The 25,012-nt window shown below is 41.1% G+C and overlaps 1 protein-coding gene across 5 annotated transcripts in view; it reads left to right on the top strand.

The window, feature by feature from the left end:
- Positions 1-25,012, top strand: part of LOC145458996 (protein NLRC5-like) — an 87,329-nt gene that overhangs the window by 13,060 nt on the left and 49,257 nt on the right. For all 5 annotated transcript variants that reach the window (XM_080337516.1, XM_080337532.1, XM_080337539.1 and 2 more), the window contains 3 exons: positions 13,647-13,790; positions 14,392-14,538; positions 21,497-22,936. In XM_080337516.1, coding sequence (XP_080193642.1) covers positions 13,647-13,790; positions 14,392-14,538; positions 21,497-22,936 — 1,731 coding nt within the window. The remainder of the gene's footprint in view (positions 1-13,646; positions 13,791-14,391; positions 14,539-21,496; positions 22,937-25,012) is intronic.

Below are 25,012 nucleotides of genomic sequence, written 5' to 3' on the forward strand. Positions count from 1 at the left end.
CGTTACGCACTGTTGTCAAAGGGTCTGCGTAGTGAGTTCTTGAGTGTGCGCACAGACTCGTCAAAAATGAGAGGTAACATTGCTTCACATCTGTAGCAATTCACTAACAACTTCATGCCAAGTCATGTCGTTTTTCTTTCCAAAACTTCTGAATCTTTATCCACTATGCTGAAATTCGGTGCGCGTGCAGTGAACGGAATATCAATACAATGTTGGTTGAAAAAACACATATTGATCAAAGTTCCATGTAGTCAGCACTATTCTAGAGAGTAGCGGTTACACATATTTATGACAATGCTCATAGGCGTGAAGCGAAAATGGATATTGAGGGGAACCCTGCAATCAATCACAGTTGATTAGGCTCAACGAAATGAGCATGATACATATTTTCCATTTTCTGGTGACGCGTCGTGAGTTAATTTTTTAGCTATAACCACAGCAAAGTTAAACTATCAAAACGTCAACGTGCCTAAGTTAAAAGACGTAACCAGTCGTGAAAACTATAATGATGAGTTGACGTAGGCTGTCAATAAGGGACCTGTTGATCTGCCGCAACCTAAAATCTCATCTTGGGGCTTCTTCGATACATGCACCATAGTAACTGATGATCCCCATGACCACCACGATAAGCATCATTACCTTTAGCGGATTCGTATCGCTGACCTTTGTTCCAGTGTTGCCAACTCCAAATGGACAAAAATCGCTAAAACTGGTGTCGAAAGTCGCTAGATGTCGCTAAATATTGAAAAGAAATCGCTAGAAAAAGTCGCTAAATCTGAATTAATTCCTAAAGTTGTTGAAAGACCCACCCGTACATTCGCATATTGCAGATTTTGCGTCATTTGTGGCATTTTTAGTTGTGCCTGTCCATTAGCCTGCCTGTCAAAGCTATGAAGAATGACGAATTACCCTGAGGCGGACATTCAGGTGTTCTCGGAAGACATTTTAGATTTCCTGAAAAAGGAGGACAAATCCTCCTGAAAGAGGACATGTGTGGAACCCTATTATATTTCGAGTTCATAATACGCAATAGTCATGTCAGATTGTCAGTCATCTCAGAACGGGACGAATTATGCGGTATATTTCAACCAAGGACATCCAGATATTCCTGAATGGATGGGGGTACTTGAATAAGACATGACACGACCGGGTCTGCTGGCCAATATTAGTATTAACTAGGCTTACCATACGTCCTCTTTTAAGAGGATTTGTCCTCTTTTTTGACTTTTTTGAAAGTGTCCTCGGAGGACGCCCTTTTGTCCTCTTTTTTGAGATTTTGTCCTCTTTTTTTAAAATTCAGGTCTGTTATGCCGCAAATTAGCACAGAAGTGACGGTCCGGCGGATATTTCGGAGTGAAAAACGGTGAAGTTAGCTCTGAGCGAAAAAATGACCTTTTTTTTTTAGTCATCCACCTGGCAATGTAGAGTAAAAAACGTTATTTTGAGATCTGAGCGGAAGTGAAGACCTTTTTTTTTTTTAGTCAACCGACCGCAAAGTGGGAAAAATTCACCGGTTTTTGAGAATTCTACTCCGGTTTTGTATCTTGCAAATTTCTGAAAAAGTGTCCTCTTTTTGCATTTTCAAAATATGGTAAGCCTATATTAACGTACGTTTTACAAAAGAATAGGAGGCCAATCTGCTAAATATATATCACTACTTATATAGCGGGAGACGATCCAATTATATTTCTATTCCCCTGTACACCCATCTGATCAATGGTATATAAATTATTACGTTTGATATTTGTTTGCAAAAGTAACGTGTTAATTCTGAATGAAGTTCGGTTCGATGAAGTAAGTTATTGTCTAAAGTCTATTTAAGAGTCTTTCTGTTATCCGGCAGCACGCATAGAAATTCGTGATTACATTTTTTGGTTATTTCAGTATTAAAGTGTTGTCACATCATGTGTTAGTATCAAAAGTAGGCCTACGCGACGTAATCGTTCATTTTTTCATCGATTTGACGTGAATCAGATATAAAATTTTGTATTCGAGCAATTCGGGGGAAGGCGATTTAAACGCGATCCCCTTTCGATCCCGTTATTGGTACAAATAGTGTTATAGGACTGGTGCAGCTCGCGTATAGGTGTCAAAAGTCCGATGCATAATAGTTGTCGCAGTTATCTTGTAAATCGCGGTTTCCGTTTTGGAGGATGCGGAATCCTATATATTCGTCCGGCGTGAACGTACAGAATTCATTCACATATCGGACCTTCTACCTACCATATAGCAAATTTCATTGGACGAGCATGATTGCGATTGGTCGTATTGGGAGTCAATTGGCGATCTCGTTCAATCTTGGGAAATTTAGCGATTTTCATCGCTGAAAAAGTTATGACCATTTTGCTCCCGTGACCAAGAAAGTAAGTAGAGATCGACGTTCATGTCCAATTGTCCATGTCCAAGTCCATGCACGCAACCTGAATGCATCTCGGCAATGCGTTCTGACGCTGTGGCCCTCATGGTGAACGTGCATGATGTTGGCTGCTCAAAACTGATTCATATCAGATATTTTTGAAAAAAAATCGCTAGAATATCGCTAAATATTTTTCAAAAGTCGCTAGATTGATCGCTAGTCGGTATTTTTTGTCGCTAAACCGAACGAAAAATCGCTAGATCTAGCGACAAAATCGCTAAATTGGCAACACTGCTTTGTTCACCAAAATGGACGGGATTCGCAAGTCCAACGCTATGCGCACCTTTACGCCTTACCCCAAATATCATTTACGGTATCTCGTAACCACAGTCATATCATATTCGTAAACAAATTGATTGGAGTCAGAGGACGAAGGTTACGGTGGTCATAGGGAACACTATTCGATACAATATGGTGCGGTTATGCGAGAAGTGCTAAGCTGTCCAGGGCTCTGGCTATCCATTTTGAATGAGATCCGCTAAGTTATGAAGACTCCTGCAGCATTTCACTGTAAATCCTATTATATAATAGTATATCATATCAGCTTGTCACGTTCATGACAAGATGGATCATGCTATGAGATAAAGCATTGCTCCAAACTGCCTGACAGCGCACTAAACAATCATTTCGTCTGATTTGACAAGCTATTCATCAGAAAAATGGCCAATCTCCTCTAAAAAACAGCACAACAGTTACCAGCACAGGAGACTTCAGCCTTCCCCCTACCAGGCTTGGATATCGGTCTTAACAAAGTTCCCGCTTGGAGGGAAATCCCCTTAAGCCACAGTTTTGAAATTGACTTAGGGCTGAGGGGTGAAGCTTAAGACCGCTTAAGTCGACTATTTGAAACCCACCACAGTGCTATATTACGAAATTCTGCTATCCCCCGCGGAATACAACACATTTAAAGCCTACATATAGCAATTCCGGTAGGCTAGATGCGAGATGAGCGCTCAACCTGATATACTCGACCATGAGAACGAAATTACTCTCCTACACCCTTGAAAATTGGTTCAGTGTAAGATGAAATCATCTGACCTTCAGCCTACCGCATAGCAGATTTCTCGCGAAAGATAGTATTGGCATGTGTAGATTTTAATTGTGTTATACACGGCGATGGATAACAAAATTTCGTTCTACATTTCTTCATGATGGCATCCAACGATGCACCAAGTTTTAAGGCTGTGACCCAATAATTATAAGTCGTGAATACAGGGTCCGCGTGCGCCGATGTGGCAATGAGCCTACCGTATGAAGGAATTTTCGCAAAATTTGATATTGGTATATGTGAATTTTAAGAGTGTTCCATACTGAGATGGATGACCAAATTCGGCATGGTGTATCTCGGTTGTGTTATCCAACTTCGGAGAAAGTTTCAGGATTGTCACGCAATGATTAGCTTGGTAAATCTGTTATCGAAGCCGGCGATATATCGGTGCGCGCAGATCTACCAGATACTCGACTTCAACAGCGAAATTACTAGGCTAATCATTGAGTCACAGCCTTGAAACTTGATACAGTGGTAAATGTCAGCATCAAAATATACCATACTAAATCCTGTCACCAAACTCGATATGGAACGTGGTTAAAAACAAGAAAGACCAATAGCGACTTTGCCTTTGTTACCGTTGCAGACCGATCGACAATAACAAAGTTGTCAAAGATATCTGGGCGTGACAGTCACGTGGTTTTCCGAGTGTCCACACCAGAGATGAGCGGATTTGAAATTTCTATGTCCTAATTCAATCCAAATCCGAACCTTTAAATCCAAATCCAAATCGCAATCCGTAACTTTTACATATTCAAGTCCATGTACAATCCTAATCCGATTCCAACTGGACATTCAGAAAAAATACTAATTTATGCGATCGAGGGATTCGAAAATTTTCTTTCACAACCAACGATTCACTTGATTCAAGATAACTTAGTAGCCATAAGTACATTAATAACTGATCTGAATAAAGTTTGTCGCCATTCGCCACACGACATTTCGATCTCCCAGAAACTAGGTCAATCCAATCCAAATCCTAATCCGTTCTGAAAAAAATGTCTAATCCAAATCCGACAAAATTTCACAAATCCTGTTTTTTCAAAACCTAATCCTAATCCATGCTCATCTCTGGTCCACACCACCTGTGAGAACACGCAGGTGAAACTGAGAAGAGGGCTATTCCATGCACAGACAAACGATGTTCACATCACTACCTCTTCAAATCTCCTGAAATTTGGTACACGCAAAGATGAGCTTATTCCAAACAGGATGAACTTTATTTTATAAAAATTGGACTTTTGGGTCAAAAGGTACGTCACTTTGAAAATTGACAATTTTCTGCTCATTTCGGGTCTGCACATCTCAGGTTTTATCAATGAAATATTCAAGAAGGTGTAGCTCAGGGGTGGGCAAACTACGGCCCGCGGGCCGCATGCGGCCCGCAGCACCGTTCTGTGCGGCCCGCAAGAGTCTAAAGAAATTTTTTAAAAACATTGATAAAATGCGTACTAAAAATCGAATTAATAAAGGGACTTGATTAATTTTTCTTGGTATATTTCACCATGATTATTCTAAGACAGTGGTTCTCAAACTGATGGGCGCGCGATTTACGTCCAAATATCTCTCATCCGCACTCATACCTTCCATGCCATCAAACTATCCCATAGGTTTGCTAGCATCCTGGTTGCGTTTTGTGATATGACGATAAGGGGGCGCGAAATCTTTCACCATCATAAGGGGGGGGGGGGCGTGTCCTAAAAAGTTTGATAACCACTGATCTATGAGGTAAATACTTGATATCACAGCGGCTGCAACGAGATTGACATAATTGGATCACGAGTGGGATTTCAGATTGGCCATTACATTTTCAATTATTTCAGTGTTGTGCTTATAAGAATGATTCGGGCGTGTCTTAGGTATAGATTCGTTGTCTGTATGCGTGGAATTAGGGTATTTATAATTTATCTAGACATGGTAGAAGCGTGTTTGACGCTAACCTGGTTATGATGCTGTCAGCATTGTGGGCCCTGGAACTGAACCAAAAGTGGAATTAGTGAATCTATGAACAGATCGCTGCTCACAGATTTAAATTTCAATCCTGTTCTAAGAATCGGGCCAACCGACTTTCATCTATAGTTTTGACGAATTGGTTATTGAGGTCCGCAAGAATATGAAATCTCACGTGTAGGACATCATCAAAGCAATGTTTGGCTTGCTTTAAATGAGCACATATATTATCTCCCTGTCCTCACTATATAATCAAATATTGCGTTTTGGTTTATAATCCCGATTTTATATAGTGCGGCCCACGAATGGATTCAAATGTTGAATGCGGCCCGCCAGCTCAAAAGTTTGCCCACCCCTGGTGTAGCTAGATTTTGGACGACAGTTGAGATACGGCATTTGGATTTATCTGAAGCTTGTCTGAACGCCTATATTTCCAAGTGAAATTTAATACCCTGTAGGTTAGGGTCAAAGGTTAAATTGAGTAGGGAATCTGAAGTCAGTCAGGCGTTACACGATTTCGACAGCGGATTGCTCAAAAACATATTAAAATATTTTGGAAAAAACGATCTTAAATGAAAGTTTACTTCAAGGAGAATTCGTTCATAGCTGTTGATTTTGGTTTTAAAACTGTAAAGTGATGAAATTGCAGTTTTAAGAGCACACTGGATTTGTACGTGGATATGCAGCACTAGTAGGGCGTGTTCGGACATCGAGTCTGGGGTGTGTGTGGGCAACATGTCTGGGGTGTGCTCGGACTGTGTTGCCATTCGGACATCGTATCTGGGGTGAGTTCGGATTGTTTTGCCCCTCGGACATCGTGTCTGGGGTGTGTTCGGGACATCATGTCTTGGGTGCGTTTGGAAAGTTTTGCAACTCGGACATCGTGCCGAGGGTGTGTTTGTAATGTGTTGCCATTCGGACATCGTGTCTAGGGCGTGCTCGGACATCATGTCTGGGGTGTTAAGACTGTGCTGCCACTCGGACATCGTGTCTGGGGTGTGTTCGGATTGTATTGTGACTCGGACATCGTGTCTAAGGGGGGTGGGGGTGTTAGGGCATCATGCCTGGGATGTGTTCGTGCTGCCGAGACATGCCTCAGACCTTATATCTGCGCACAATTTTTATCCGGACATGCTTCGGTGCTGATACCTGGGCACTAAATACCTCCAGGCATGATGGTCCGGACGTATATCTGCGCGCTTAATGGACGACAGACATGCGTCAGACGTGATACCCGCGTCCTGAACGACGCATGACCTATATGCAGGGTCAGGGCCGTAACAGCACTTCGTCAGGCCCCCTCAAAACGTTGGTCCTGGGCCCCCCATAGGGTGATAAACCTGACTTCTGGGGGGCTTCGCCCCCCCGGACCCCCCTTACTCTGTCCGTTGTTTACCACTGCTTATAATGTATATTGGGTGTGCGCTTCATAAGCCAGTTTTTATCGCATAAACGCGCGAAACGCGAAAAATTTCTATAATTCATGACTGAATCGGGCAATATGATCGGGAATAGCATATATATTGCAATCAATTTCTTGTCCTCTATGCTCAGTTGCTCACGTAATCAGATTTACCGGTAGAGCTGAGTCAGGTGTTGTCTTGGAAAATGTAGAGCCCGTAAATAATAATTAAACATCTTCGGGCAGGTGGACCCATTGGTATGACTTCGTTACATGATGGTATTTCGTGACCTCCTGTCTGCTATATCAAAAGTATACAATCGCCCAAAGATACTAAACTAAAAGATCACACGATTTCAAATTGGTATTTCTTCACTGGCATATAATTTTTCCTTGATGGGTGGTATTTGTCTTGTGAGGTTCAGTTTGCCAAGACAGGAACATTTAGGTGCCAGTCATTTAGATGCCTATGGACTATTAAACCCACATGTCTTTTGTATATGTAACGAAGTTTTCGGTCAGCATAATTTTCGGCCAAGGTTTTCTCGCTGCCGATCGTTCTGGCACACTTTTTGCAGTCGCATGTTACATGACCCAAAACTTTATACGTCTTGGTGCGTCGTGGCGAGGTAATGGCCAACGCTGATATGCCCATTTCTATAAATCTTGCGTATTTTTTCTTGTGGGAAGAGCACCCAATATTCAAGATAGTCGGCAACTTGAAATCGCGCGCAGCGTGAAAAATTTTTGATAAAGTTGCCTAAATTTTCAAAAAATACTCTATAATTTATGCTAATTCACGAAATACTTTTGGGCCCCCTTCGAGCTCGCCCCCCCCAATTGGGGGGTTTGGGGTGCGGCAGTTACGGCCCTGTGCAGGGTTGCCATACCGTCCTTATATCTAAGATTTGTCCTTATTTTGAAGAGCCACGTCTTAGAAAACTCAACTGTCCTTATTTTTAAGAAATGTCCTTGTTTTTGACTTGCGTCCTTATTTTGTCTTATTTTCAACAACTACTACAGAACTTCGATCATTTTCCTCTGGTATCTGTGTTGCAATATCTGCAATTGTGACATTGACCTGGAGACCATATGAAAAATACCGCTATTTTAACTTATATTGAAGAGCTTCTTGGAGGTACAGAACTTCAATATACAATTTAATAGAATATTCATATTGAAATGAACCCGAATATTTTCGGCTGACACTCGTCAGGGGTAATCGTCAGCAACTAGTAGAGAATTGGAAAGAACATTGTATATCAACAATCGTATCACAAAATATGACGTGACCAGCATGAAATTTCGAATGAGAGAGCGTTCAATGTATTATTTTTAGGTGGTACACGAACTCCTTTTGTTGACAGAGTTTTGGTTGGTGTATTTTGATAAAAGTTGATTCCAAGGCACACAAATGGAATTGTGAACGGCCTCGCCCTACGATTCGAAATCAGTCGTCTCGATAATTATTCGCACAAATCGGATTATCCAACAGATGTTTGCCGATGGCAGAATTAGTGGCCTTTGATCGATCAGCATCAATCTTAAGTGGATGAGTTGAGGGTGAGCTTTTCACTGAACGTGACGCACGTGTTCTGATAAATCTGGGACGTGTTGGTTTATGCGGTCCTGCAGACGTCTTGACGTGTAGTGTATATCCACAACTTGTAGTGTACGAATATAGGTGCCACTGTGATTGTGGCTACGTGGGAAGAACGTCAAGACGTCTGCAGGACCGCATAAACCAACACGTCCCCAGATTTATCAGAACACGTGCGTCACGCTCAGTGAAAAGCTCACCCTTAACTCATCCACTTAAGATTGATGCTGATCGATCAAAGGCCATTAATTCTGCTATCGGCAAACATCTGTTGGATAATCCGATTTGTGCGAATAATTATCGAGACGACCGATTTCGAATCGTAGGGTGACGCCGTTCACAATTCCATTTGTGTGCCTTGGAATCAACTTTTATCAAAATACACCAACCAAAACTCTGTCAACAAAAGGAGTTCGTGTACCACCTAAAAATAGTACATTGAACGCTCTCTCATTCGAAATTTCATGCTGGTCACGTCATATTTTGTGATACGATTGTTGATATACAATGTTCTTTCCAATTCTCTACTAGTTGCTGACGATTACCCCTGACGAGTGTCAGCCGAAAATATTCGGGTTCATTTCAATATGAATATACTATTAACTTATATTGATACCCCAAAACACACGAAGTGTGTCAGCTGCTGCTGAGGATACCTATGGCATTCCATGCTGACAAAAACCAGCAATCATTAGCCTACTTACCAACGATTGCACCTCGCAATATTCCCCGATTCTAACATCGCAAGGAGTTTGCTTCGGCCAGGACTAAGACTTCAAAGCATTGTTACTGTAGGTCTTGTTCCATACACTCAAAAATGATTTTGTCTAAACTTGGTGTAGGCCTACAGCCTTTTCCTATACTGGCTGACGCCTCCTATCACAGCGAGGTGAAGAAGTTTGGTTTATCACCCTATGGGGGCCCAAGACTATCGTATTGCTTTTTTTAGTGGGGGGGGGGGGGTGAAAAGGTGCTGTTTTTGCCCTGAGTAAAGGTAAACCTAGACCTGAGCGGTCGTGAGATCAATGAAGCACTTTCTGATAACAAGGAGTTGCTGGAGCGGATCGCTTCTGGCGAAAGTATGGAAAATGATATGCCACGCCTCGTATAAATACACAGTATGTACGAAACGCTTTTTAATGCCAATCTTATTTTTCGACTGCCCTTATTTTCGGGTCCATGTCGATCGCAACCCTGCCTATATGTCTGCGGTTTTTGTTGATATCAGCGATAGTTGGGTATATCCACAGTAGTGATAGCTGAGTTTATCCACAGCTATCACTACTGTGGATATGTCCAGCTATCACAGATACCACTACTGTGGATGTGGAATTGTGGATATACTCAGCTATCGCTACAGTGGATATACTCAGCTATCGCAGATATCACCAAAAACCGCAAACATAGATGTCATATATAGGTCACGCATCATTTAGGACGCGGGTATCACGGCTGAAGCATGTCGTCTGTGTCCATTCAGCGCGCAGATATCAGGTCCGGACCATGCCTGGGAGTATTTGGTGCGCAGGTATCAGCTCCGAAGAATGTCCTTATTAAAATAGTGCGCATCACAAACATATACTCATGTATCACTACTGTGGATATACCCAGCTATCGCAGATATCAGCAAAAACTGTAGACATAGGTCATATATAGGTCATGCGTCGTTTAGGACGCAGGTATCACGTCTGACGCATGTCTGTGTCCATTAAGCGCGCATATATCCGGTCCGGATCATGCCTGGGGGTATTTAGTGCGCAGGTATCAGCACCGGAGCATGTCCGGATAAAAATAGTGCGCAGATATCAGGTCTGAGGCATGTCTGGCGCAGCACAAACATATTCCAGAAACGATGTCCGAATGAAAACACAGTCCGAACACACCCCAGGCATGATGTCCGAACAACTCCCTCCAGACGCGATGTCCCAGTGGCAACACAGTCCCAACACCCCAGACATGATGTCCGAATACACCCCAGACACGATGTCCGAGGGGCAAAACAATCCGAACTCACCCCGGACACGATGTCTGAATGGCAACACATTCCAAACACACCCCAGACATGATGTCCGAACACCCCCTGACACGATGTCCAAGTGACAATACAATCCGAACACACCCCAGGCATGATATCCGAAACACCCAAGACACGATGTCCGAGTGGCAGCACAGTCGTAACAACCCATACATGATGTCCGAATGGCAACACATTATGAACACGATATCCGAGTTGCAAAACTGTCCATACGCACCCAAGGCATGATGTTCCGAACACACCCCAGACACGATGTCCCAGGGGCAAAATAGTCCGAACTCACCCCAGATACGATGTTCGAATGGCAACACAGTCCGAACACACCCCAGACATGTTGCCCGCACACACCCCACTCGATGTCCGAGCACGCCCTACTAGTACTGCATTTTCATGTACAAATGAAGTGTGCTCTTAATACTGCAACTTCATCACTTTACAGTTTCAAAACCAAAATCAAACAGCTATGAACGAATTCTTCTTGAAGCAAACTTTCATTTAAGATCTTTTTTTCCAAAATATTTTAATATGTTTTTGAGCAATCCGCTGTCGAAATCGTGTAATGCCTGACTGACTTCAGATTTTCCCCTCAATTTAACCTTCGACCCTAACCTACAGGGTATTAAATTTCACTTGGAAATATAGGCGATCAGACAAGCTTCAGATAAATCCAAGTGCCGTATCTCAACTGTCGTCCAACATTTAGCTACACATTCTTGAATATTTCAATGATAAAACCTGAGATGTGCAGGCCCGAAATGAGCAGAAAATTGTCAATTTTCAAAGTGACGTAACTTTCGACCCCGAAGTCCAATTTTTATAAAATGAAGTTCATCCTGTTTGGAATAAACTCATCTCTGCGTGTACCAATTTTCAGGAGATTTGAAGAGGTAGTGATGTGAACATCGTTTGTCGGTGTATGGAATGGCCCAAGAGCTAGATAGTCATGTTGCGTCACTATGCCAAAACCCGATCATAATGCAAATTTCTAGGCTGATTTTATTTTTTATTTTTCATTTTCACGACAATTAACAGACTAAAATGTATATTTCCGTAATCAGTACAGCATCATCTTTCCATTTATACCCGTATCCATCAGCTTTCCATTGAATTTAGCGTTCGTCAAGCCGGTCAAAAATGGCCGTAAAGTTGGCTTTGGTCAAATGGAAAGTATGACGTAACCCAAATGCACTGAGCCGTTCAGTCTCGCTGTGCTCACACCATATATGACACTATGAAACCTCCTTCTTGAACACCACACTGTTCGCTGATGATACTCACCTCATCTCTTCCGCATCTACGACGGCAGAGCTGGACGCTTACTAGAATAGTGACCAAATGCCGAGAGTGGACGGCCAAAAATAAACTTTGCATATACGCCTCGAAATCCCAATTGCGGACAGTAGATTCAAAAAATAATATCGCTGGTCAGCCTGTTTCCAACTAAAAAATGCCAAATATTTCGGGGTTCTACTGGATTCGGACATGTCCTGGAGGAGTCATATTCAGTCCCTAGCTAGACACTAAATTATCACCGAAGTGCGGCCTGTTCTACAGCCTTATAGACACTCCATGCCAGCCTGGGTTCTTCTGATACTCTTCAAATCCCCAATCCAATCGAAGTTACAATATGGCATCTTCTGTTGGGGTGCTGACAGTTTATGTGTCAGTTGCACTATGGTCATTGCCCCGAATATTTCAATGACTTTTTTTTACCTCGGAATCAAAAGCGCACAAGTAGCCTACAACACACGCTCGTCCACGTCGTCCAAATATCATATGATAGACCGAAAAGATCATCGCTCTATCAAATATGCCGGACCTGACGTGTTGAATAGTATCCCGCAGGCCATCTGTCAGTCGACGAGCATGTCCACATGCAATTCGAAATACAAACAATTTCTACTAAATGAATACTACTAGTCCATCCTCAAGATTACCGGACCAAAACCTGACCTTTCCATCTCGCTTTCCAAGACATGCCACCCCATTTTTGTCGCTTGCTTTTTTGTACTATCTTCTTTTACTTTTCATTCAGTGTGCATGCCTCCTCTTTACATCGCCTAGGGCAGTGGTTCCCAACTTTTTTCGTCTCGTGCCCCCCTTGGCCGATATTTGAGCTAAATTTCCCCCCTATGAAAAAGTTGTCTGTGACTAAAAAAATGTGCGTTTTAACGCGCAACCATTTGTTCACTGAGCAATTATTGGCCAAACATAATCAGATATGCCCGAACTATGTCGAATGCGGACCGCGCCACACTTTTGGTAAAGTACAGTTAAATTTGACCGGTCATGTAGTCGCCGACGAAAAATAAATTACCAAGTCCGCTTGCTATGGACTTGAGTTGAATCGGTGAATTTGGTATGTTTTTCACGTTAGCTCATAGGTTGGCTTAAAAAGTTAAACAATTTCACCATCTTCTTGCTGAATTCGGCTTGACGTTTTACTGCCTAGTAGCAATTTGGTCGAGAGGCTGTCGCGGGCCCATCGAAATCGTCTCCTGAGCCTCACTTTATCAGGCGGTGTAATATCTACGGAAGCCATCTAAACATACATCTAGCTTCAAATCCGCCACAGAAAGATACAATTCGTAGGAACTAATTTCTATTTAACAGTTCTATACCATAAAAATCTAAAAACCTTGTGAACCCAGTGTATTTTCCGATACAATGCCAGATTCCCCCTAAAAATTTAAGTCAGATCCCCCCCTAAAAATTTCAAAATTCCCCCGAAGGGGGGAATTACCCCCCGGTTGGGAAACACTGGCCTAGGGCAACGTGGGTGTTTGATTCCATAGACTACTCCAATTCACTTCGACACTTTCGTATCCTTTCATTGTATCGCATTTGTGGTTTATTGAACTGATAAAAATTGCTAATAAACCAATGATGATGATGATGATGATGATGATGATGTCAGGATTTAAATAAAAGAGTCGCGAACGCCACTCCCAGATCTTCCTAATGCGGAGTGGAGAGTAATTAACGCTTTCAATTTGGACGCTTTGGACTCCTAAATATGATCTGCCGAAAATAACAGTGAGGTATTGCTAATACGTTATATCGGTCAATGCGTAACCAGATTACCTGAGTAGAAAAATGTACCCACTAGTTACAATGATAATAACACGACCTAATACTATTATATGTTATTTACCTAAATCCTACTCATAGAATAAATCTCGTTTACGTTATTAGCGGCAGCATTGGCTGAAGGTGAACATGTCACTCAGAAGTTCACAAAATGCTTGGTAAAAGTTCAAGCCGGAGATAATATTCATGGGAATAAAATCGTCAATCAAACTATGAGTGCTGGAGGCGAAGAAACTACCATAGACCAAGGTGAGTGAAATGCCGTTTTATCCTGAATGCAGGTGTGTCGTTCTGGTGACCAACAAATCAAACTTCATTGTATGTGACTGGAGAAAGCGTTGAAAGTAAGATGGCTAGAAAAGAAATAGCTCCTGAATTCTATGTCACTGTAAACTGCATTTTTCACCGATATCTAAGATAACTCCGCCTCAAAGTAACCAGCCTCAACATTGGTAAATTGCGACTTGCTCATATAAGCGTAGAATTTCGCCAATCGATTATACCACAGGGTCGAGTGTTCCAAATCCATATGCGAAAACGTCAAACATCTCACCTTTGTGAAATATGCTGTTCATACTATTGGTAGCGAAACGATTTTAGACCAGTCGCAAAGTTTCATTGCAAAATAATGCTTTGCGATACATGTGGTTGTGAGATGTCCAGCCAAACGTTATAGATGTCGCACCAGGAAACGGTTTTGTGAATGATATCATGGATGTGTCAGTTTACCGATTTCGATCCAGCTCGGAAACGACTATTTCGCAATTTGGCGTATTTAAATTTCGGAGTACGCATTATTGTATATGTATACGTATAACCGAATTGCATTTAATAATTCTGTGTATCTTAGTATCGGCAACATTGGCTCAAGGAGGAAATGTCAATCAAGTTAACGAAGACAGCTCGGTAGTTGTCACAGCTGGAGATCAGGTCCATGGAAACAAGATGGTCAATAACATTACGATTATCGGTGGCGAAGCAAGTCATTCTACTCAAAGTAAGTGCAGTCTGATATCACAGTATACTGTACGGTGTAACTGTTCAGGCGATTTTCTATAATAAGGCGACGGACGAGAGCGTTTTCAGAGAAATGTACCATTGTCGAAATGAAGGCTTACGACTGCCTAAACGGCCACAATAACATGTTCGTCAATGATCTTACATACCTCTAATATCAATTATTTACTGGGGATGGTGTGAACCTCATGATGCCACGTGGCGTCATATTGCTCATTCCAACCCTACATTTCAGTGAAGTGATTTATTAGTGTACCCGATACCCAGTGGTGGCCCTACGAACGGGGGGGCCCTGGGCGAGACTTACCGGGGGCCCCCTATAAGCATCTATCCGTAACTTCTGGGGGGCTCCGCCCCCCAGACCCCCCTTCCGCATCGGTTATTATTATCTATCTTGTACCACCGCAAAAGGTTTGCCCAGGTCCTGGATTCGGCCATGTCTGTTTTGCATGTGTGCGAGGATAGACTACATCAAAACTAAGTAATTCTACCGCATGCAGAGACGACGTGATGATTATCGGGATACGGGACTTTTCTAACAAATGCAGTGATTTGATGATGATTGACACATCTGTACGGAATCATATTCTTGCTTGGTACACGGATTTCCATGTTTATTCGTCATTCTCCTTGAAAAAAGCGCAAAATCCAAATAGGGGGCCCCCTTCGACCAGGGGGGGCCCCGGGCGACCGCCCACCTCGCCCACCCCAAAAGCCACCACTGCCGATACCTAGTGACGACTCGTGCCACATTATGTCACAATTCTGAAGTACCTACCGACTTTTTAAACTTCGCCTTATATATCAACTGGGGCAATCAATTGGTATAATACTCCCATACAATCAATATTTTACGTCACTTTGCCAACAATTTCGACGAAGACTTGCAGGGGAATACAAGCTTACGTCCTAACGGTCTAGGCCAGACCGGAGTATGTATTCGGAGTCTGAGTATTGCTACATTTATATTGGGCTGAGTGTCAAAAGGGTTTCCATACTTGCTACCGATATTTTCCAATTAACAAGTTATACAGTAGCCAACACCCCAATCACACGGATTTTTTACGATACAATAAACATATCAAATCAAGATGGTCCCCGTTCACCTGCTAAATTTATTACATTCGACAACGATGTATTATTTATATGAATTTCGTTGATAGGTTGAATAAGCATCATTCGCTGACCCTACCTACATGTAGCGTATTTGGCTCTTGATATTGTGTGATTGCGGGACAAGCTCGAAGCAGAGAGTCACTGAATATTTACAAACGGAAAACTGAATATTTCAAGCAAACTTCTGTAACAAAGAAAGTACAGCTTTTGAGATTTTTTAGGTACACTAGTTTCGTGTTGATTTTTATGCTGCCGCAGCGCCATGCATACAATGACCCGCAGTTGAAATGCAATGAATTGTAACCAAAAAATGTTTTGATGACGTGGAAAAGTGTAATATATCAAAAAGGTTTACAGTGCAGAACCCACCGAGGGTCGGTTGTAAACGTAAACGTCTAAATTTCAGAGGTTCACACCAGACATCGGGTGATTACTTCATGAATGTAATCGATTGCGATTACGATTACGATTACAGCAAAATCGGGAAGTAGTCGATTACGATTACGATTACATTGGAAAAGTAATCACGATTACTCACGATTACATTTATTTTGCATTTTAGAAGTTGTATTGGAAGACAATATATGGATGGTGCTGAAAAGGCCTAATGAGATAACAAACTTCCTTTAAAAAAGATGCGTCATTTGCTTGTTACGTCATAATGTACCCATTGCCCTTATTTATAGAGGACGATTTATCGCACCCAACCAATTGCATTCTTGCCAGGTCCATGACTGCCGCACCACAAATTTCCCAATAGGGTGGGGAGCGAGCTCGGAGGGGACTCAAGAGTATTTCGTAAACCAACATAAATTATAGAGTATTCTCGAAAGATTTAATTAACTTTAAATCCTCTCTAGAAAAGCTTGATTTTAGAATGCATACGTCTCTCCCTCAACAAAAAAGCATATATAATTTATAGTAGGCATGCATTTAAAACAAATGGTTGTTTAAAACACATTGTTTAAAACTTGTTTTGAACAGTGTTTTAAAAAAAGGCAAAAAAAAAACTAAGTTGTGTTTTTTCAAGTTGTAAAATTATGCCATAATGGTGTAAATGCTTTCCACAATTACCACCCGATTCAGCCGACGAACATCGATATGAGATGGTTGGAACCCCTCAAAATATGTCGGTTCAACAGTTATAGTACAGATATTTCGTAAAAGGAGCTATATTTACCCTATATTTTCAATTGTCAATGTCAATCCACATTGGTGACGTCAAGGCTTGAAAAAAAACATGTTTTAAACAAGGGCATGTTGTAAACATGCTCGCTTTAAATTTATTTTTGTTTTAAATGCAACCCTAATTTATAGCAACAGGCGTTTAGGTTCAGTCAATACCAAAAGACCAAAAGACAAATGCAATTTCGATCAACACGCGACTTCACGAATTGTGCTACTAAAGAAAGACCTTGGCCGAAACTTAGGGTACGTGTCCATTGTCAATAGCCGCGCTGGGTGGGCGTGACTAATAGTCCAGTCCTTCCAATCCGAGCCCACAATGCAAATGCCACCCGCGGGCACCCACAGAGCAATAACGACATGACAATTTGTGTGTGAGTCTCACGAAAGTTTTTCTTTTAGTCTGCTACGTTAGGGATACAACAATATATTTTGATTATATAACAAGCCGGAAATCACGAATTAACAACATACACTAAAGTAATTATAACAAGATAACAGACGTTATAATTATGAATTACGTGCACCCAGCTCTACAGGTAAATCTGACCATCGAGGGCAGAGAGAGAGAGAGAGAGGAATAAAAATTAATAATAATGTAATGCGATTACCAATGTTATTGACGAAATTCAGTCTTCAAGTTGAAATTATCGCCCTGTGGGGGCCAAAGACTAACGTTTGGACTGGGGGACGAATAGCTGTTTTGGTCCTGATTCTATAGCTACAACCAACGCTAACATAATATATAAGCCCATGGCTATGGCGGCAGGTCCCAATGTTGAGTAAAGAATTATGAAATAACGCGCATGTTTTAAGTAGAGTCATATGAGAATAAGATGAAGAGAACATAAAATTCTGACTTCAACTTAATACATATAATGTACTGCAAGCTGCCGCTACGAAAAACGGCTCGGTTGTGATATATATCAGCAACTGTTGATTTTTATTGCTTCGTTGTGGAAACCGTAATGTTATATTTGACGAGTACAAAATTTCAAATCTCTGTCCAGTGTACGTACGTACTACATAGGCCTACTGCTCGCCGAGCAGCAACGGTCAAACTGCGTTTGCATAACCAAACATCAATACACAAGTTTCTTGGTAGAGTGGTGATTAATTATCCTGCTCCGGGGTACTGGCGTGTGGAACGGGTTGATAATACATCTTCCTTGTTCACGAATGTTCAGTTTATGTCATAGTCCTTGTACAAATAAAAAGTAATCGTTCTTTCACAAAGAAATCGATTAAATATAGTAAGTAGTCGATTACGATTACGATTACTTCGGAATTTTTTCGAATGTAATCGATTGCGATTACGATTACTTGAAAATGCTGTAATCGTCGTAATCGATTACGATTACTAATCGCGATTACCCCATGTCTGGTTCACACACAGAACGCGAGCGTGAACCTCACGTTCGAACCATTCTTACTATTTACGGACAAAATCTTGTTTGAACGTCTCCTGCAAACGCCCAGATCTAGCTCTTCGCTACCAAATTATGAGACAATGCAGTGACGTGCGGTGAGGAACTGACAACCCCCCCTCCCCGCAAACACACGCGCGCGCGTAAGGTACTTCATAAAGATACTGAAGGGTGTGGGTAACAACAACATCATCATCATGAGAATGCGGGTTACAATTCTACATTCCACAATACATATTTCATTTTTTCCTTCACTGAACTATTCAGTTATTTTAATTTATTTAATACAGATTGTTCAACGAAAAGGATGAAAGGACATCCAAAAAACATTTTATTAATGGTCCTAATTTTGGTTTTCTATTGTCTTTTGCTAGTCCAATCAACTGTATCAGCAAAACTAATTATGTCACTCACTAACATCAAACTAAATGTTGGAAACATCATTCATAGTGTCAGACTGTAGAAAATCAGGCTTATAGCTATGATTGAAGATGCAGATTTCCTTAGAATAAGATTCGCAAATATATAAAACCTAGAAGGTTTGCTTATTGAGTTGGCGACCTGCTTCTTATCATATTAGTCATGTTCAAACCAAGGCTATCCAGGCCCGTCTCGCCTTCCAAAAAACTTTTCCAGTTTCGCAAACTAATAAAACAAATCTCTGTGGCTATTCATAACATGACTATTCACGATTTTTGTGCGTATATTAAGGTTATAATAATATGAGTAATGAAATAAATCCGGAGTTCACTGGAAACGGACAATTGGCCCATGGACAGTTTAACGTGGGTATTTGGCCTCCAGTTAGTTCATTACGACTATGCATGCATTGGAATGCGGTCGTAGGCTACATAAGTACTCTAAACGCGTTCATGAATAGCAAAAAGGTTGCTCATCCCTGCTTTAGTTGCTGAAGAGTGTTGTCAGGTATTATAGGCAGCTCATAGTTCATAATAGAAAGGAAGTGATGACCTTGATATTTTTGGTTGTATTTGTATCTCTTGAATAAAATATTATTTCTTTTGTGGTAACCATGTCCGTTCCCCACGTTAGAGAGTACAGCGTTGTACTGACGTAGGGTTATCAAAAGGTGGTTGTTGAACTGCGTTGCCTATTTTTATCTCGATATTTGCCCTTTGAAATCATGCGGCCCGCGGCCTCTACGGGGCCTGTGACCCGTTCTGTCTCGGCGAACCCTGATCTACATCATGGGTTCTCAATCAGCGATATTTTTATATATCGACTTTTCAATTAGATAAATAAAAAATGAAAAGGGCAAAAGAAAACAGGAAACAAAAAAAACATCAAGATAATCAGTTTTAGGCTCGTATTAAGCGTCTCAGCAATCCGTGGACCTGTTGGAGGTATGAAGCACGAAAGAAAGGGGTACGAGATGCATTGTGGAATTATACGGTATTTAGAGCCCGGAATTATTTCGCAAATCTACATAGCGTTTCAAGGCGTAACAATATGGGTACGAGGAGTTCTAATAAAATATCACGGTGTAAGAGCTCTATAAGGTTTAGGAAACACTGATCTACATGGAGAATATATCATGAGTTAAATGCTTGCATTTACAACACCTGTCGAGCAATTTTCCCTATAAGCTGCGCACGTGCGCAAATGCGCAGTGCTGAAACCGTCTCTGCGCACAGAAAATCTAAGCTGCGCACAAAAAATCCGAAGTGATGTTTTTTTTTTAGTCGTTGCGCACTGTTGTCCAAGGGATCAAGCAGGCACTCAGACTTGTGAAAAAATTAGAGGGAAGATTGCCAGGGGAAAATAGTGTTAGCACTGAAGTCTGAAACCGAGGTACAAGTGCGGCCCGCAAAGGTAAATATTACGCTCCGCGAAGAAATGAGAATATGCGATCACGTGCGTCCCACAAAAGAGATTTTTCTTTTAGTATGGTCTCGTACGCGTGAGCGATACTGATATCATTTCAATAGCGCATTATTTTCTGGGAATGGCGAAATAACATGGTTTAACAAAGTTATAAATAACAACGGGCTATCTCGAAGTTAATCTACGAGGAACTAACGAATATTATTCTCCGCGTGGTATAAACACTGCGTAAGATATACTCAGGACCGTAACTGCCGCACCCCAAACCCCCCAAATGGAGGGCCAAGCTCGAAGGGGGCCCAAAATTATTTCGTAAATTAACGTAAATCATGATATATTTTTTATCCTTTTCAAAAGCAAAATCGCGCAATGCGCCATTTAATGTTGTTAAATATTTTGATTATTGGGTACCCTTTCCCCAACAAAAAAATACACGTAATTTATAGAAATGGGCACTTGGACGTCGGCCATTACCGCACCACGACGCACTAAGACATACGAAGTTATAGGTTATGTAACATGCGACTCCGACAAGTGCGCCAGAACGATCAGCAGCGAGAAAACCTTGACCTAAAAGAACTGCCCCTGTGCTGATCGACAACATCGATGTATATACAATTGTACATATGTTTAATTGTCAATAGGCGCCTAAATGGCTGGTACCGACTGTTTCTGTCCTGGCGATCCCAGTCCCACAACAAGATAAATGCCATATCGAGGGAACATTATCTGCCAATAAAGAAATACCAATTTGAAATCGTGTGCGTCTTCTAGTTTAGTACGTTTGGGCGATTCCAATATCTTTTGATATAGCAGATAGGAGGTCACGAAATGGCATCATGTAACAAAGTTGTTATACCAACGAGTACGCCCGAAGATATTTTATTAATATTTAGTGGGCCTATCTTTTTCAACACACCTCACTCGATCAGCTCTACCAGTAAATCTGATTATGTGAGCAGAAAGAGGATAAAAATTGATAGCAATGTATATACAATTCCCGATCATATTGACCGATTCAATCATGAATCATACAATTTTTTCGCGCTTTTAGGCGACACAACCACTATACGGGCACCCAGTGTAGATGATAAGTACCGGGAGAAAGCGTACAGCCCGAGGTGGGTCTGGGGTCGAAGCCCCCCAGAAGTTCGGTAAATCACCCCGTGGGGGGCCTGGTTGCGCACTGTTGTCCACGGGCCTGCGCAGTGACTTGGCGTGTTTGCGCAGACTCGTGAAAAATTAGAGGGAACATTGCTGTCGAGGCATATTTTTGATGAACTTATAAATATAATTAACAGCCGTCATGTGACCCTTTCCACTTTAAACATATAGTGCTCGGTGCACATTATTATTATTTTTCAGAAAATATTTCGGTGCTGATTCAATCAATAACCTATAACACAATGCAAAAGACAAAGGAGAGAATTCTTGAGGACTTCGGTGCCGAGGAGCTTCGTCCACCAGATTTCGAAGTGAACCCACAGATGAGAAGAGTGAAAGGGTCGGGATATTTCAAAGGCAAATATGAACATGTGCAGGAAATGGTAGTCAAAAGGAAGACTGGATGGTTTCGGAAACAAAAGACGCAGGTTATTAAAAATCAATTTCGAAAAGAGTTTGGATTTTTCCGCCAGCAACTTGAAGATCGCGATTACATTACACTCGGTGAGATTTTTCAAGCGGACATCTATGATAATTCCGTGACCGCCATAGTTGCTTCTGCCGGATCGGGAAAAACCACTCTCATGCGTAGAATGGCAAGACGTTCTTGTGAGCATTCGTTTGCAAATCATGCAACCACTTCAGGCTCTCTCCAGTCAAATTATAAACTCGTACATTATGTTGAAGTAAAGGACATACAATGTTCGGAATCAATCAAGCCATCCAAATTTCTCTTCGGCGGAATGTTTCAAAACGTGATCGACGAGGAGCATATGTATGAATGGATGTTGAAAAATCCATCGGAATCAATTTTATTTTTCGATGGTTTGGATCAGGCTAAATGGCAAATCAATAGTAAGGTGAACAAGAAGATCAATCCTTTTTCTTCAGCCGACTCAGCAACGATCATGTGCAATATTCTCTCACGCAACATTCTTCCTCGTGTAAAAGTCGTCATCTCTTCGCGGGAGTTTCAAATCTCCGATTTACCGGCAGAAGCGAGACCTGAAGACATCATCACGCTTTCGGGTTTGAGTCTAGATGACGCTAAAAATCTTTTCGTGTTTCTGATAGGTCAGGACGGGGCTAAGGCATGGGAGATGATACAAAGGATGTCCCCCAGGCTGCTCAATTTAGTCTCCATCCCTGTATTTCTTGTCCTAACTGCAGTGATAATGTCCAAGGATCCGACAAAACCTCCTCCCAAGACGATCACCGAACTCTACAAAATAATCATCTCCACTCTGAGTGATGTGAAAAACATCATAAATGCCGACGATATCGCCGAAATTATCAAGAAATTGAAAGCGATGGCATATCGTGGTATGAAAGAAGGGAGAGTCGTATTTTATGAGAAGGATTTAGAAATGTTTGGGATCTCGAAAGAAGATGTTCGTGACCTTATGATGAAAGTTCCCGGAAATAAACTCCTCAGTCGCAATCTAGTGGAAGGCGATTTCATATTCTTTTTCTGTCATCAAAGTTTACAGGAATTTCTTGCGGCGGAGTTTGTAGCTGAAATGACGATTCGGAAGTTCATAAGCTTCAACCATAAACACCTTCACACAGAGCGATGGTCGGTCGTCCGCAGATTCGTGTGCGGAATCATTTATGACAACTCGCCAAATCAACTTCATAAAGGTGAGATTCCACGTAGAATATAGACTTCGATAATGTACTTTCCTAGGTGTGTATGTGTAATTGTGTATGTATTCATATTTCGGTACTTTCAACTCATGAATTACACCGGTCTACAAATTTCGAAAAAAGATTTGCGTCAGAAATTTTAATGATTGATTTAGGCTAATTCAAGGTTGCTGAATCCGATTCTGGTGTCAGAATTTCTCCATCACGTCAGATTTTTTACGTATGAATTTTTCACGTTTTCTTAAATTAATAAAATTTCGGCTTTCGTTAGTGACATCGCGGTTAGCATACAACAGCCACAGACCAAATATTGTTATTGAAATTATCTATCACAGAATGAGTGAGTTTTCGGTGAACTTGAATCCAGTGAATCTCTATCTTCGTTCAATCAGAAGCTCCTTTCCACCCATAAAATTAAACTGGTCTACAAATTTCAAAAAATTTTGCCCCAAAAATTTAATTGATTCATTTAGGCTAATATTAAATGTCTGAATCTGATTTTGTGCTAACAATTTCTCTATCACGTCAGTCTTTTCGGTATGTATTTTCTCATTTTCATAAAGGAATCAAATTTCGGCTTTCGTTAGCGATATTACGGTGAGCGTACAACAGCAACAGATCAAATATAGTTATTGAAATCATCTATACTAATCAAACCTGGGTTGTTGTAAGACAGAATAACTGAGTTTTCGGTGAACTTGAATCCAGCAGTTCTCTATCTTCCTTCGATCGGGACTTCTTTTTGACCCATAAATTTATATGTGGATGTGCCTATTTTTAGTCGGTAGCAGTTATCATCTTTATACACCACTCTTCATTTAAAGATCGTGATTAGTAGCTCCGTACCTAATTCAGTTCCATGCGTCATCTATCGTTATACATCTGTCCTGCAGACTTATTCGATTAATGCAATTTGTGACAGCACACTGGTCATTCGTAAAACGTTGAAGTTTGCGAACAAAACATCGTACAGTTGGTATATTATGTAGAAGAGAATTGTTCACTCTGACACATGACCCAAATATGTGGCCTTTTAGCTAGTTTTGCAACAATAAAAGAAACAAGATGTCTACTTTCCAAAAAAAAGAGTGCTTATCGTAATAACTTGAAAAAAATTATCATCAATAATCTCCGCCAGTACTTATCATGCTAGTTCTTCTTCTCGAGATTCCATACACTGTCACATTTCATGGGAATCGAGGAAAGCTGTTTCTGAACTGTTTTTCTTTTGGTTTATTGCCGCGATATAAAAGGCTTCTTTTGCATTGCCTATTATAGACAATCAGATGAATGGAAACTGCTTACTAACAGATCAACACGAAACCTGAAGAGCGTGTTACTTCACAAAAGAAAGAAATACGCATCGGTTATAGTACAGTCGATCCGTCTCAACATAGGACATTCTATGGCCTACACCAAATGCCATGTGTTTTATGCTGAAACAGAGCCATAGATGAGCATTGGGTAATTTCTAGTGATATTTTTACATGGTTTCGAGGATTTTTGTTAGTGTTTTGCATGATTAAACGCCAGTTCTAAATACAAAAAGCTTCACATTTCTGGCGGTTTCTGATTTGCCGTAATATTTTACCATGAATTCGAGTGGTCGAAGTGATCGGCGTTGCTACTCACGTAGCACAAGTAAAGCCTTACATTTCTTCTCAATTAGAATTAGTAATTTCCAAGACAAGTGAAAAATATTTCAAGTAGAAGACGAAATGAAAGGTTTAAAAATTACTTAATGCCAGTAAATATCCAAATATATTTGGTCGGGGGGTGGGTGGTCGCATGTTTTCAACATTCAGTAGAAGGTGGCTACATATCAAATCGCAAGAAGTATCGTCGCAGGAAACGCAAAACGACTATAATGACACCACCCATGGGTAGCATCTTCGAAAAAATATATTCAATTACCGTGATCCAGAGGCTATTTCACGAGTTTCATATGACAATTGAACTCATGATAGCAGTGCAATAATATGCCTGAACTACTTTCTACTTGACAAAAACCAAATTGCAAACGTTATTAGTTCATCCAGAATACTGCTCAGGTAGATGTTGGAGTAGTTG

The sequence above is a fragment of the Botryllus schlosseri genome, chromosome 2 (genome assembly GCF_051294905.1).
Source record: "Botryllus schlosseri isolate E-star chromosome 2, Bs_hap1, whole genome shotgun sequence".
NCBI classification, from domain to species: domain Eukaryota; kingdom Metazoa; phylum Chordata; class Ascidiacea; order Stolidobranchia; family Styelidae; genus Botryllus; species Botryllus schlosseri.